The 16,118-nt window shown below is 34.9% G+C and overlaps 1 protein-coding gene across 4 annotated transcripts in view; it reads right to left on the bottom strand.

Annotated features, from left to right (window-relative positions):
- ERBB4 (erb-b2 receptor tyrosine kinase 4) overlaps positions 1–16,118 on the bottom strand; it is a 750,739-nt gene that overhangs the window by 295,692 nt on the left and 438,929 nt on the right. For all 4 annotated transcript variants that reach the window (XM_008058078.2, XM_021712356.1, XM_021712357.1 and 1 more), the window contains exons 12-14: positions 14,577–14,709; positions 9,889–9,982; positions 2,355–2,509 (exon numbers count right to left, since the gene is read on the bottom strand). In XM_008058078.2, coding sequence (XP_008056269.2) covers positions 2,355–2,509; positions 9,889–9,982; positions 14,577–14,709 — 382 coding nt within the window. The remainder of the gene's footprint in view (positions 1–2,354; positions 2,510–9,888; positions 9,983–14,576; positions 14,710–16,118) is intronic.

A 16,118-nucleotide genomic window follows, 5' to 3' on the forward strand; every position in this document is an offset into this window, starting at 1 on the left:
CTACTTTCCCCTACCATATATGTTTTGGATCATTCTTATATAATCATGATTAAAAGGTCTGAGAGGAAGACACCAACCACATATACAGACTATGGCTCTGTGATCTCCCTTTCATTTCCCTGATGGCTTCATTGTAATTAGATTTGCAAAAACAGCAAAAGGTCTCATTTTGAATGGCAACAGCTGTTGACATCAACATTATATTGAATAATTTACTGGTTTAATTTTAGCTGCAAAACAATAAAATCCTCCTGTGGATGGTTTGAGCCGCAAACTTCTCTCTTTCTGTTGCTGACTCTTCTGCTCCAGCAGTACCAGTTGTTTTTTACATGAAATACTGAACTCAAGTATGCCAGAAACTCATGAGGGGAGCAGTTTATGACTTCTAGTTTCCTTGAAGCTGAGTCTTTGTGACAATTTCAGGATTCTAGGCCTATGTGCTTACATGTAAACCAATGAGTTGGCAGTTAGCTCTTCCAAGCTGAATTTGAATTTGAATGACAGAATATTCCTTTAACTTTTGAGGACCTGTCACTTCACAGAGTGACTGAAGCTTATTTTTTTAAAACATTTTTTATTATAAAATTGTGGGGTACAGTTAAGGGTTAGGTATACAAATATGCATCGTTTAGGCACCCTTGTTAATATGGGGTGTCTCCCCATCCCCAGACATTGACTACCGCTAGTCCCACCTCCCTTCCCCTCCCTACCCCCCCCATAGTTTCCCACCACTGTCGGTCCTTTTTTTTATAGTATTATGGTAGATGTTCAAGGTCCACTATATGAGTGAGAACATGTGAAACTCAGATCTTTGTTTCTGTGAGAGCTCACTCAGTATTATAGACTCTAGTTCCAGGGCGCGCAGTCTAAGGATCCGACTAAAGTTTATTTCTGACCTGTAGGAAACTAGCAGCATCTGCAAATTGATGTTCACTTGGCAGGAAATGATGTTGCTTGCTTAACTTCTTCAACATCTCCTAACAGCTAGCCCTTAATCTGGCATAAAAATCTCTCTATAGAATCTCATACCAGCCGGGCTCGGTGGCTCAGCCTGTCATCCCGCGCCTTTGGGAGGCTGAGGTGAGTGGATTGCCTGAGCCCGCGGGTTCGAGACCCGCCTGGGCAGCGAGACCTCATCTCTACAATAAATCAAAAAATTAGCTGGGCGTGGTAGCGCGCGCCTGTAGTTCCAGCTCCTTGGAAGGCTGAGGCGGAAGGATCGCCAGAGCCCAGCAGGTCGAGGCTGCGGTGGCCGGGAGCTGCCGCTGCACTCCAGTCTGGGTGACGGAGTGAGACTCCAACTCAAAACAAAAAAAGGAATCTCATACTTCCCTGCCAGATATAAAGTATGCAAGGTGATTCTCAACAATATGTGTGTGTGTGTGTGTCTGTGTGTGTGTGTGTGTGTGTGTGTGTGTGTGTGCGCATATGCCTGTGGGCATTCATAATGAAGAAGACGTTTTATGGACAGGAGGAAGATGGAGTGTGTAAAACTGCTCTTAATTCTAAAATTATTCACCTACTAGAGAAAAGAAAAAAAAGATTCTTACGAAAACAGATTTGTTGTCTTTAAAGAAATAGTTGTTGGAATTTGTTAGATGACTGACTTTATTTCTTTTACAGTTCAATGCTTTTCTTCTTTCTATAATGTGTCTTTGTTATTCAACTGTTATCAGTATTACAGGCAATATAATTATTATTCATTGCACAACACATTCTCTTGAAAAACAGAAAAATATTTACCATCTTTAAATTGTCCCATATCAGTCAAATAAATTCTAGGCACTAGGATAAACTGTAACAAGGTTACTTTCACAAAATACAGTAGTTGTTTTTCATTAATATACTTATCACTAGGTTCCCCTTCTTACTCTGCCATTGCTACCTTTGCTCATATTCTTAAAAGAATAATCCAAGATAGTATTTATCAAAGAGAGATATCCTTACTTTAAGTGGATTGTGACACACAAAAAAGAGAAACAGAAAATCTCTGCTAAAGGTTTAATAAAGACAATCAAAATATTATTACTGTGTGTTTTTTTTCTGATATTTGAATCTCCAGTATAATTTGAAAGAATTTCTATATTGCATCCAAAGTATATCTGACACTAGCTTCATGATGGTGTCAGTAGCATGGCTACAGGTAACAGTTAGGCAAAAGTATTTGAGTGGGTACTACTTTGATTCTTCATTCTCTTAGACAAGATTTCTCTTAAAATCAATATATCACATAAAAATATATATATAGTTGTATGACGATGTTCTACACTTAGATGATGGTATTAGGGATAGGTGTGTACCCTTTGAATAGCAACACATACCAGGTTGAGTCCTTGACCAGCAAGGATGCTTACCCTTGGGTGCAGTTTGGATGACATGGGTGGCACTCCCGGTCCTGATCAGCATACTTGAAAATGAAACTGTTTGCCCCCTGTAAGCCATCTGGACATTTTTCCACACAGTTTGGGCCATCTTTAAAATGAGAGCACTTTGTACAGTTGTCAGGTCCCTGAAATGTGAAAAAGAAAAAATATAAAGAAAAGTGGGTGCCATTTCCTCTGGAATGTATTCATGTAGTTTAGTAACTGAGACTTCAGTAGGTGGCATATCTCTCTAGGGAACTGGAGAACATTTTCAGCAGTACAAATGGGGATGTAACTATTTTAGTACAAATAGCACTGACAAGATTCTTCAAGTTCAGTTTCCGATACCCTGTAAGTGTGAGAACATTATCACAATATATGTGTTCTTGAAATATTTTTCTTTTTGAAACCAGCAGTTCCTGAGTCAACTGATTTCCATGGCATGCCTCTAATGTGACTTGATTCCATCAGCAAAAATGTCCAATGACCTTTTTCAAAATACATCAGTATTTTCTTCTTGTGATTTACTTCTGGTGATATTACAGTGCAACGATATTTGGTAATAACACATTTTCCCTGGAGGTATTTCATCACCATCTCTGGGAATATATGCATACTCTTACCAAATAGTTAATGATAAAAAAGATACAATAGAAATTAAGCGAATTTCATATGAGTGGGATGTAAACTCCTTTGGTTATACAATGACTTTATTTGTAAAATGAATTTTAAATTTCGTTCTGATTAAATAATCAGGAATTAACCAGCTTAGCGAAATAAAAATAATTCCCAGGTTGTTCTTTATTTCAAATCCACTTGTGATAATGCTAAAAGTCATATTATGTTTATTTTTAGGGATTTTGGCTCTGCCAAAGGCTAATAGACTAAAATATGAAACAGCCTGTTACCCAGTACCCTTGCCTTCCCATTAGGACATACTTTAAATTATAAGCATCCTTTTAAAAAAGAGCTGTGAAGAGGTATGAACCCATCCTTTTAATTCACTGACTCTAGGAGTCAAATTTTCTCATGCATGTTCTATTGCCAGCATAAGAATGAGGAGAGGAAAGGGTATTCATTCTGTGTACAGCAGAGACATTAAACTTGATATATCTGGGCTGTATCATTTTCCTGGATGGTTTCTGTTCTCCATGTTCACATTTTTTCCTGTGACTCTTAAGCTACTATATTTTTTAATGAGCTGAATAAGCACCAAATTTGGGTACCATTTTTAAAAAAGTTATATTATGCTTATTTTCAGGGATTTTAATAAATCACAGAACAATGCTGAGAGGCATATAAATGTACAGTCTGATAAGCAAAGATCAGAAACTCTAATAATAAAGTAGATACATACACACAAAAACCTCAATGAAAAAGTATCCAAGGATGAAGATAGTATAAAAATGAGAATAATGAATTTAAGTAGAATGAACTCTGTTTATTTATTTATGCTTATAATATACATCAATTTTCTAATATGTACACTGTCAATAAGCAAAAATATATGAAAATATATTTCAAAGTCATAATCAAATTAACACGTTAAAACTAATATTAAACACCTCAGGAGTTTACAAAAAGAAACTGGTTTGATCTGCTGCAGTGATAGCAAACAGGCAAAAACTGATTAGTGTTGCTTCAGATCAAAGAAAAACTAGAACATTTTGATAAAATGCTTTTTTTTTTCCTTAAAAGATGCCCACATTTTCACACATCCAGCTGTTTTGAATCTTACCTACTGGACGCTTATTTCTACTTCTCTATTTGAAACAACACACTGTCTAAGAACTCTTCTCTGACCACTCCTTCCTGGAACTTCTTCTGACCCATTCCTCCCTAACATCTATCTGTGCCTACAGGCTCACAGTCCTTACAGTTCAAATGAAAGGGGACGACTTAGATAAACAAGATAGAGTAAGTACACATGGAGGCAGTTATACAGGGTTTGTCGTTACAAACAAAGTGGATGTGGCAACCAAGAGTTAGCACAGAGCTACACAGTACTGTTTGTCAGGTAAGGGCTGTGGAGAGCATGGGAGTGCCTTACGTCCCTACACAAATGTTCATCCAAAAGCAGCCAGACATTACAAATTGGTTATACAAGGCATAACAAAATCAAGATATACAATATCTTCAAATTTACAAATGGAGGCTGCTGATAAGGAACAGTGGTGTAAAGAAGAAAAAGCAATCAGGAAGAGATTCTGGAAATCCTGAGACTGCAGAGGTCCAATCAAGCACCTGCCCATTTCACTGTTTGCTGTAGAGGCTCAGAATTAGGAAAAAAAACAAATAAATAAAACCCTATAAAGCCGAATCCCTATTCTACATGAGGAGTTTGCTAATAGTAACTTCTTACTTCTTCCCCAAAAAGAATACTTCGCATGCTTCCAATTTTAACACCTGCTCATGGGTACTTAGGCACGTAATACTGTCTATTACACAGAATCATTTACTGTGCAAGTATGCTCAGTGGTATGACTTATTGTACAAGACAAGAGACAAGCTAATGTCTTCTTGCAGCACACAGAAGAAAACTTACTAGATGTAAATTTGGCAGCTATAGTTTGAATTAAGAATTAGGAAGTATTTTTCTCTTAAGTTCTTATAATGCAAAATAATATCCAGGTGTAATCAAAAGATAAAAAGTCATAAAATTGAGTTCAGATTTGTTCTTTAAGTGTACTGTAATAAGATACATTATTTTTGTCCTTATTTTTTAAGTATCTCAACTTGAGTCAAGTGTTATTTATTGACAGTATGCATTCTGAATAAAATGCAACATGAGGTGATTTCACTGTTGTGTGGACATCAAAGAGTGTACCCAGACCTAGGTGGTGTGGCCTACAACATACCTAGGCCATGTAACATAGTCTATTGATCCTAGAATACAAATCTGTGCAGCATGTCACTATATTGAATACTGTAGTAATAGTGACATGATGGCAAATATAGATAGATAGATAGATAGATAGATACATCTCATGTGTATGAAAAGTAAAGATTAAAATGACAAGATATTTCTTAGAAGCTTGTACAAAATAGAAGAGGTAAGGGAAATAAGTAGAAAATTATGTGTGTGAAGAAAAAATAAGCCAGAAAATAGAAAGAAGATATCTACATGAAGAAATCTAAATAACAGTGCAGTGGCATCCATTGTGATTCACCAATGAACCATTAGGCAGTTGTTAGCAGTTTTTGCTCATAATTTTTAAAAAAGTATTTCTGTAAATCTGTTTCCAGTATACATCTTGAGTGGTTCTAGGCACACTGATTATCCCCAACTTAGTTCAAAGGAGATGGTTAAATTCTTGATTATTTTAATTATTTACTTTTAAAGTTTCAGTTTCCCTGAAAGAGATTGTATTTATTCTATAATTCATAGTCAATAAGTTACCAAAATATAGATATCTTAATTTACTTTAACAGCTCATTCCAGAAATTTCCTTTACTTTAACAACTTATTCTAGAAATTTTCTTCCCTGTGTTTCATAACATTCTTTATAGAATTCACAGTTTCTGGCATGTGTGTATGAGATGCAAACATCTCTAAATGTAGAAAAGGTACAGTAAAAGTAGGGTATTATAATTTTATGGGAGGACCATCACATATGCTGTCCCTCACCAGTCGAAATGTCATTATATGGTGCATGACTCTGTTTGATTGTATTATCATGAGAGAAAATCTAATGTCATAGGCTGACATAACTAAAAACCGTCCTGCCAAATCTCAGAGAAAATGATATGTACTGATTCACCTTCTCATTTCCATAATAAAGAGGCTTAAAGAATTATGCACATTTCTAATGCTTATCCTTTCCTTATTGTATTCCCTATGCTTTTAAGAACCTAGGTGCAGTAAATGAATTGATACATGCAATGATAAAACCGGGAGGTGAAAATACCCTTCTTTATCCTTAATTCTAAACTGCCTCTGGATTCAATAATCTAGACAGACAACTAAAATATCAGCTAAATGCTGATAGAAACGTTACATTTTTTTTTCCTCAGTGACAATTGATACTTTCTCTGGTAGCTACTGTTAGAGACAAAGCTATGGTTCACCAGAATCCTCTTCTCTTCTATATCCAGCCACATGAGAAGATTGCCATTCCCCTCCGACTAGAAGTAATGTATGGCTTAATCTGAACAATACAATGTATTTAGAAGTGACAGATGAGACGGCCAATGCTGAATTCTCTAGCCTTCTCTTTCTGTTGCCATTATTCAGAGACCTACTGAAAAACTGGAGGTGCTATACCATCAAAGCATCCTGGAATGCTAGACCATCTCAAGAAGGGGGATGTTATTTTCCCAGGCTGGCAGTGCACTTCGTATGAAAAGACTAACATGTATTTCTTTAAGTTGCTGAAATATGGAGGTAATTTGTGATAACAGCACAACTTCCATTAACTTGCTTTAACAGCCACTTTAACTTTTATAAAAAATGTATCTTGAAACTCAATTCCGTTCCCCCATCCCTTTTCTTCTCTTGTTGTTCCTCTAGCTTATATTTTGGTTTCCCAAAACGTTGATTTCCCTTTTTTCTCTTTCTTCTGACATGTCTTCCTTTATCTTTGTTAATAGGACTTATACAAATAGTGAAAGTAAGGAAGAATGGATACAAAGGTAAAAAATACAATAAAATAAATAGGACCAAGTGTAGACAGGTAAGGATGGAAAAGCAGTGACCTTCCTTTTTTTCACATCTATCCCTCTCAAGATTACCCTGGATTTGTGTCATATTTAAGTAGAATGATATTATCCCATTTAATATATAGCTATCATATTGCCAAACAACCTTTTATTCTTATTATACCAAAGTGTTTTTATCTTTTGAGGAACAAATGAATAAACAAATGAACTGCAAAAAATACAAATGAAGAGAAATTAATAAATGAGTAGTTAACTAGAATAATTGTATACAGCAGAAGGCAGCATAAGGAATAGAAAGAGCATGGGACTGATAGTCAAGCACCCTGAGATTAGATGCTGAAATTGTGATTCCAAAGATTTTCTATACTGAGCAATACATTTCACATCTTTGAGATTCTTTTGTCATTGGCAAAACTGGGAGAATAAAAAACAAACAAAAAAAGAAAATGTTTATGTGAAAATACCTAGCATGAGAGCTATCTTGCAAAGGATATTCAATAATGTTGTGAAATCATGAATAAAAATATGATCCGTAATGATTATATTAATTCTGACTTGATTAGTAGATAAAGTGATAATTGAACTTTTCTCTCATATGAAAACTAGTGGAGGACTACTGACGGGGCAGTTATTTAGGTCTTTCTTTTGAAGGCTAGCCCTTATTCCAGATGTTATGCAAACATCAAATTCTCATAGAAGAGATCCTTTTTGTGAAATAACGCTAGAAAACTTATGATCTATCAGCAAATACACTTATACTGCTTCTAACCACATTCATTTTCTGTTTATAGGATTATTTGAATCAAAAGTGTTAATTAATAAAATTACTTGATTTTCCTGAAAAATACAAATTACAATAAAGTTCAAAATATCATGACTTGAATTCATTTTCAACATACAGAATGCAATAGATGGAGAAGAGATATATGTAAAAAATATTAAAATCATGCAAATAATGTACCTGTAGTGATTTTAGAGACATATGCTTGAATATTAATTTTTGAATCTGTTAGTTTGTGAAAATTCAGCAGTAGCTATGCTGATTAAGCCTGACACAAAGTAGGTACTAAATAATATTTGTTGAGCAAATGACAAGATATTTCTTAGAAGTTTGTTCAAAATAAAAGGAGTAAGGGAAAGAAATAGAGAATAATGTGTGTGAAGAAAAAATTAATCTAGAAAATAGAAAGAAGATATCTATGTGAAGAAATCTAAATGACTGCACTGGCATCCATAGTGACTCACCAATGTTACGCAGTTTTTAGCAGTTGCTCATAATTTTCTAAAAAATGTTTCTGTAAATCGGTTTCCAGTATACATTATGAATGGTTCTACATACATTGATTATCCCCAACTTAGTTTAGAGGAGATGGTCAAATTGTTGATTATTTTAATTACACATTTTTAAAGTTTCAGTTTCTCAGAAAGAGACTTTATTTAGTTCATGATTCATCGTCCAGAAGTTACCAAAAGGTAGACATCTTAATTTTAACAACCCATTCCAGAAATTTCCTTCCCTGTGTTTCATGACATTCTTTATAGAATTCACATTTCTCATGCGGCAGATTAATTGTATCTTCATTACTGTCCATAGTGGAGAGAGAAAATAGCTGCATATGCCTTTTGCATACTTACTTGGAGATAATTACATATTAAATTGCCTTTTAGACTTTGGTTCTTCAGGCCAAATAACACCACTTCCTTTTCTCAGAGGTCTGATTTCCCTAATCATCCTTGTGGCAGTCCTCAGAACTCTCCCAGCTTTCCATATCCTTCTTTAGGTGAAGTTCCAGAACAGCTCATTGGGGCCTAATGGAAGTTTGCAGGGCTCAATGACACTTTTTTCCTACGCTAATTAAATGCTGAGTAAGCACTAGGATAGAAAAATTAATACTATTTAAATTTTAGATGAATTATTACGGAGCAAATGTTGAGCTCTTGTTTACACCCAAATGTTGGTCCCCAAATTATCTACTGAGAGATGACTCAATAACAGATAAACTGGAAATTTGTCTAAAGAAGGATGAATATGGCACTTTGGAATGACAAATTCATACTGATTCCATTATTAAGAAAAACCTGAATGATGGAAACCAAAGAGAGATCTAAAAGACGATTATCATTTTGTCTTTAAGGCTAACTTCAAACTGTATAAATGGCACCTCTTCCAAGAAGACTTTCCTGATTCTATAGTCCCTCCTTGGATTCGTATACTTCAGTTCTTCTCTCTGCTATAGTATCTGTTACACTGCTTTAAGTCTTACTTTATGAGTACTCGTTCTCCTCTTTCATTCCACTATCCTTCACACTGCCATAATAGTTGAATGATTAAGCACAGATAAGAATGTATTCCAGTTTTCAAGCATAACATGAACTACCACACTTGCATATTTTTACACGTTGCTTCTTTCCAGATTCCTCTTCAAAGCATAGCTCACACATCACTTCTCTCTGGCCTTCCTTGATGCCCCAACTTCCAAACCAAAGATAGAGTTAGTTTCTCCTAATTTGTGTTCCTTTTACAATCTGTACATATTTATATTATCTCAGTGATTGTGCTTCAATCTAATCACTTGAGTATCCCTCTTTTTTATACTGTACAATCTTACAGGACTAATTCACAAATTATAATTCTGTTTAAATATGTCTGTTACCTGAGGAATAAATATTTAAGACATTGAATTTTTAAATATTTTGTCTTTACTACTCAACTTTAAGCTTCTTGGGGGAAGATATTAAACATGTTTCCCCATAGCATCCTATCACTACCTATTAAATGGATGAATAAATGATAAAACAATAACATAAAAAACATTCATACATAATACTAAACAAGCCAATACACCACAGATGCCTTCAGGCTTACCGGTCCATGGCATGTGAGGAGGCCATCTTCCATCTTCTCACACTGGGGGTCACACTCCACACAGATGGAGCCATTCTCAAACTCCCGAAATTCACTGTGGAAACATCAGCTGCATGAGAAGGTGTAAGCAAACAAGCTGTCAACTTAACAAATGAAGTAACATCTGCTAAAAGTCCTATTGGCAGAGTAAATTCTAGAGTTTGTTTCTCTAGGTGCCAGGAGCATCAGAAACATTAAGTTTTCCATTAGGAGAAAAGATAAACGGCAGCCAGATGGCTCACCTCGCTCTCCATTGAGTTCAACGATAGACTCGTTCTGGAAATCTCTCTCTCGTGAGAAATATTCTAGTAGTCTCAAAAATAAAAATAAAAAAAGTGTAACTCTTCTGATGACACAGCAGAACCACTTTTACCTTTTTGAGTAAAGCTGTGCGTGTTTTGTATCTATATAAAATTTTACTCTTGGTGAAGTTTTAATTTCTAAACTCTGACAGAACTATTGTATTTTTCCTGTTGCTAAGTTACATGAATGCTCCCCATCCTTGTCCTTCAAATCCCAAGACTCAGCAATTTATTTTTAGTGAAACTTCAAAAAATGCTTTGATTCCCTTTTTCCTTTTAAAATTTCTGCCTTGGAGAATTAGAGAAAATATCTTTTTAGAGTAGACTTTATTTTCTTAGATTATTGATCTAATACCACAACATGTTTTTTCAGTCTAATTCTTTTTGAAGTTATCCTATATGGTATAAAATTTAAAAATATAGTTTAATGGTAACGTTATAAAACTTCCTAATTAAAATCTCCTGAGATGACGGTCACCCTTTCCCACATCCTTATATTTTTGTGACTATTTGTCAATTATACGTGATCTACTTATAAATTTTCCATTTACTTTCTACTCCAAAATTTTCATTTCAATAATAAAGGAATATGTTTAAGTCAACATTTCCCAATAAAACACAAGAGTATAAGGTATTGTGTAAAGACAATTTGAGATGTCATTATTTATGAGTCATTAATAAATATTATTAAATATTTTTATCTGCTTCACTCTTTTGTGCCTTTGTATGCTGGGCAAAAATCAACAGCATTAAAGATATGGCAATTATGGATTATTTAGGTAATAAATTTAAAAATATTTTTTCTAACATTGAAGTGATCACTTTTTCTTATTTGAATACTGTAAAACCTTAATAGACAACAGAAGTTCAAAGGATAAGTAAAACAACAGAAGTCCAAATGTATGTTTTCTGTTGGTTTGATTAAGACTACATTCCAAGGCAACATAATTGTTTGGTTTTTCAAGATGAATAGTATGGTTTAATCATGTATGAAATGTACATATACTTAGTTATGTGGACTTTGCATTTTATAAGTAAGATATTAAATTGTCATGGACTAATTTTTTTTTATAAATTTTCTTGAGTTTAAAAGCTGTTACATAAAAACAGGTTATCTATTGCACTTTGTTATCATGAACAATAAACATACCCAACAGAGGAAAATTTTGGAAAATAAAGGTCAAAATGACCTGGTATGGAAAGATAGCTACATTGTAAAGATAATCAAAAGCATTTTTTGTATAATGAAATTACACCACAGTTAAAGCAAAGCCTGGGATTATCAGCTAATTACCGGTTTTGGTTAATAGTTTCTTGAGTGATTAAAGGGATATGGTACTAAATGAAGGTCATGATTTTTATGCTACTTAACTATAGGTCATGCTTTCCTTACTCTTCTCCAAAACGCTCTTCCACACACACATAGTTGAGCAATAAAATGTACATCATAAAATATCATGGAAAAATCGATTGCCTTTTCATCCATAAACCTCCATTTGTATGACTTCCATCTCCCTTTCTGCTCTTAGAAAAGATCCTTGCAATCTCTATTACATACTTCTTTCCTTTATTGTCACTGTCTCCATCATTGTTCTTTTTCTTCTCTGTCCCTTAGTGATTTTATTATGGCATTGCCAGTTTCCCTTTGGTCTTTGGTCTGACTCTGGCCCAACAAGTTAGTCTACTGAGCATGAACTTTGCATACCCAGTTTTGTTTCACTTGCTTAATCTGTGATACATCCCTCCCGGTTTTGTTGTATGTGTATTACCTTAGCTGCTTTAGCTAATCCTGTGATCAAGCATGAATGCATCTGAATCCAGTCTTTCCCAAATTTATATCTCAGCACCACACTAATATTTCTAGGCCTTAAATACTTGAACTTTTCTCAGCTCCAGTTTTCTAAATATCCTCTGTAAAAGGGAAAGAATAATGTTTCATTGATAGTTGCCCTTATTAAATGTAAAAATGCCTTAAAGATTTTAGACTTCATTTTCTCTGATGTTTTTGTGTTGGTCTTAAGGTTTCAGAAGAGCTTTAACACGCTGTCATATAAGAGAAGTTTTACAGTTCCCTTGCAGGTACCTATCTTTTTCTTTTTGATTGCTTGAGCCTGGTAGTTAAATTGTTTAAATATGGTAACTTAACGTGCTCTGGATTTGAACGCTAGTCAGCCAGGAATTGACTGATTTTTTTTTTTGATCACACAACATTTAGTTATTTATTATACAAAGAGTTTTCTAACATGCATTTGTATTTTCTCATTTTTCCTTTTCTTTAATGTCAGTGGAAATATCTAAGAACTTCTTTCAGCTTTTTTCAAAAGTTTTCTTTATTTTAAAGATGTGGGGTACAATTCAAGGTTAGGTACAAGTGTGATCATTGTACTGGTGAAGTTTGAACCTCTCATTGGTCTTCACTTCACCTGGTTTTAAAAAGTCTGCTTTTTAAAAGAATTTCTTCTCTCCTAAGGCTTTATAGATATGCTCTTCTGACTTTGGTCAATGTCTTATTTGTATTACTTTCATCGGTTTTTAAGATGACTATTTTATTTAACCATTTAATCAACTCAGAATAATAGACACAAAGGAATTAATGACAGCAATATTCATGGTAGAAATTCTAACAAGATTTTATTATGTACTTTCTCATTGGATAATCACTACTATTCTATATATTAGTCTCATTTTTCATATAAGAAAACTAGTTTACAAAGATTCAATTCTTTTTTGTTTAAGGTTGGGCATTTCAACTAGAGAGTGATGAAGTTGGGAGCTGAATTCATTCTTCCTCAAGAGTTATCTTAACCACTATGCAATACTAAGAAACTAGCCCATGTCATAGGATAAGAATCCACCTCCAGGCAAGAATTACATCAGACTTTCACAAGACACTTTCATCAGTTGTCTTTCAAATTAATCCTATGCTTATGATTTCCTATACCATCATTATTATTGCAAAATACATTAAAAACTTTAAATGTATTTATTAGATTTGATTGACTAATGTAAATAAGAAAAATGTTAAATATGAAAACCAATCTGGTAGTCAGTGTTTGTTTAGGAAACCTGTATTTTTTCTTTGGTCAGCTTTCATACACATGTTTGTAAATTTCATATTTCTTTTTTGTTTGTTTGCTTTTGCTGTTTTGTTGTTGTTGTTGTTGTTGTTATTATTTTGAGTTGGAGTCTCACTCCATTGCCTGTGCTGGAGTGCAGTGGCATACTCACAGCCACCCCAGCGTCAACCTGATGGGCTCTGGTGGTCCTTCCACCCCAGCCTTCCAAGTAGCTAGAACTCCAGGCGAGCACTACCACACCCAGCTAATTTTTGATTTATTGTAGAGACAAGGTCTCGCCAAATTGCTCGGACTGGTCCCAAACCCGCAGGCTCAGGCAATCTACTCGCCTTGACCTCCAAAGTGCTGGGATGACAGGCTGAGCCCCTGAGCCTGGCCAATTTCATATTTCTGAAAAGTTTAAAAATGAAACAGAGAAGAAAATAATGGTCTTTTTGGAAAGAAAACAGGATGAAACTCAGAAGTCCTGAGTTCTGGTGTTGGCTTGATTCTTTTACAGTATTGTGACTTTAGCCACTTAAGATGCTGTTGTTAGATAAAATGATTTTTACAGTCCATTCTCTCCTTAATATTGTGTGTGTATATATATATATATATATATATATATATATATATAAAATATTGTGTGTGTGTATATATATATATATATTCAGTAAACTTTTAATGTGATATTCACTTAATGGATTTAAAGTCTATTGTACTTCCTTTTATGTGTCACACACATAAACAAGCATATTTTGATCTAAAGTATTTCATGTACAGAAAATTTTATTTCATAATCATGTGAATAAGCATGAATTCAATCCCATGAGACAAACAGCACATAATTTGCTATTTACAAGCTGATTATTTTCCCTTTAAACAAAAATTTTTTTTTGAGTCAGAGTCTCACTCCATTGCCCAGGCTGGAGTTACAGTGGCCTGCTCACAACCACCCCAGCGTTGACCTGCTGGGCTCCAGTAATCCTTTCACCTCAGCCTTCCAAGTTGCCAGAATTTTTTTATTTTATTGTAGAGACAAGGTCTCACCATGTTGCCCCGGGCTGGTCTCAAACCCGTGGGCTTAGGCAATCCACTCGCCTCGACCCTCCCAAAGTGCTGGGATAACTGGCCAAACAATTTTTCTATGTGCTGTCTCCTTAACATAAGAGCTCCCCTTAAAAACCTTGGTGTGCATACACCGTGTGAAACCTTGTTATAATTTTAAAACCTGAACTACTCAGCGCTTCACCATTCATGCAGTGCAGGGCAACATGACAAGAAGCCTTACCCGTCATAGAGGTTGCAGGACTCTATGCAGGTCTTTCCCCTACTGAAGCGGCGGCAAGACAGGCACTGGTCTGGTCCAGGTCCCCAACAGCCGTCACTTGAACACAGATGGTTGCACACCATTCCTTCGGCGGCTGCAAAACACCACAATCAAGGGCGGGGGGGAAACAAAGCAGAGGACTGTGTCAAAACTTACGATTTTCCTTGGGAACACTATTTTACAGGAGTTTGCTTGAAAAGATCTGTGGCAAACAACTTTGGCTGCCTATCCAACCATCATGTCCCATCTACATCCCCAACTTCTTTCATGTCACAGAGTCCTAGTCACGGTGTCTGTTACAGGAATCTTGCTTTTTTTAAAGAAAATAAAAGTGAACAAAATCAGTGTTTCCATAAAAATGATAGGGAGGAAAGGTGATACCAGTTAACCTTCCAAGGTGAAAAAACAAAGCACACCTTCTCCAAGTCAGCATTTTGCTCCATGAATACACCATTTTGGTTTCAATTCCATCTGATAGTTTCATGAATAAATAGAAAAAAATAAACTTTTATGAAACAAAAAATTGAACGAGGACGAGAAAAAAAGAAGAATATATGGAAGTTGAGAAGGAGAGGAGTAGAAATGAAATGTACGCTTTTTACAGGTCTCTGTTGTAGTCAAACTACGCCTGCTTTAATGTTATTCAATCTGGCACATGTAAGAAAAAAGTTTTGCAAGGATATTCAACAAAGTTTAGTGATTATATATGGAGAGGTATAAAGATTAAAGTAGTAATAATGATCTTTCAAGTCTTAGCTCTATTTGTTAATGTTTTTGTTATTGATGGAAGAGTGCCAAATAATTTTAAATTTGCCACTTAAGGGTCACCATCTCTGCCCCCTTTATACTGAATATCTTTTATTCAGAATATTATTATTTACACTGCATGACTTCATTTTAGCGAAGGGATGCTTGATGTTGAATAAGAAGAGCCATAAATACTTCAGATGTTAGTCTGGGTACCTGAAAAGCGATTTGCGGCATTTGCAAAGCAATTGTGTTTTTCATGAACTATTAAGAACTCTCAGGAGATTAAAAACACCAAAAATCTTCTTTATCTTCTCATTAGTTACTAATTTTAATTCTTATAGGAAGTAAAATGTTATGGCAAGAACACTTGTGAGGTGGGTTGGGATGGCATGGATATGTGAGTGAGTATTTCATAAGCAGAGAATCGTATCTGTGAAGTCTGTGAAAGTTGACTTCTCTAACATATGCTTGAAAGAGTGATTTGCCTGCATCTGTGATCCCGACCAGTTTAAAACACTGAAACAAATATCTCAATTCATATTTTCTTTGTCCTATATTCTGGAGCTGTAAAAAGGCCTATATGTTAAGCAGTGTAAACTTTTTCCTCAAGGTAGTCTTGTATCTATCAACAAATATTTTCACTTTATAACTGCATAATTGAATAATCTCCCCCAATATAGTTCAAGAGAGTAGTGTGTGAGCACAGTTTCACTGAAGTATACATGACATATAATATTCTGCTTACATAGAACG

The sequence above is a fragment of the Carlito syrichta genome, unplaced genomic scaffold (assembly GCF_000164805.1).
Source record: "Carlito syrichta isolate Samal-C Ts95f unplaced genomic scaffold, Tarsius_syrichta-2.0.1 Scaffold303208, whole genome shotgun sequence".
NCBI lineage: Eukaryota > Metazoa > Chordata > Mammalia > Primates > Tarsiidae > Carlito > Carlito syrichta.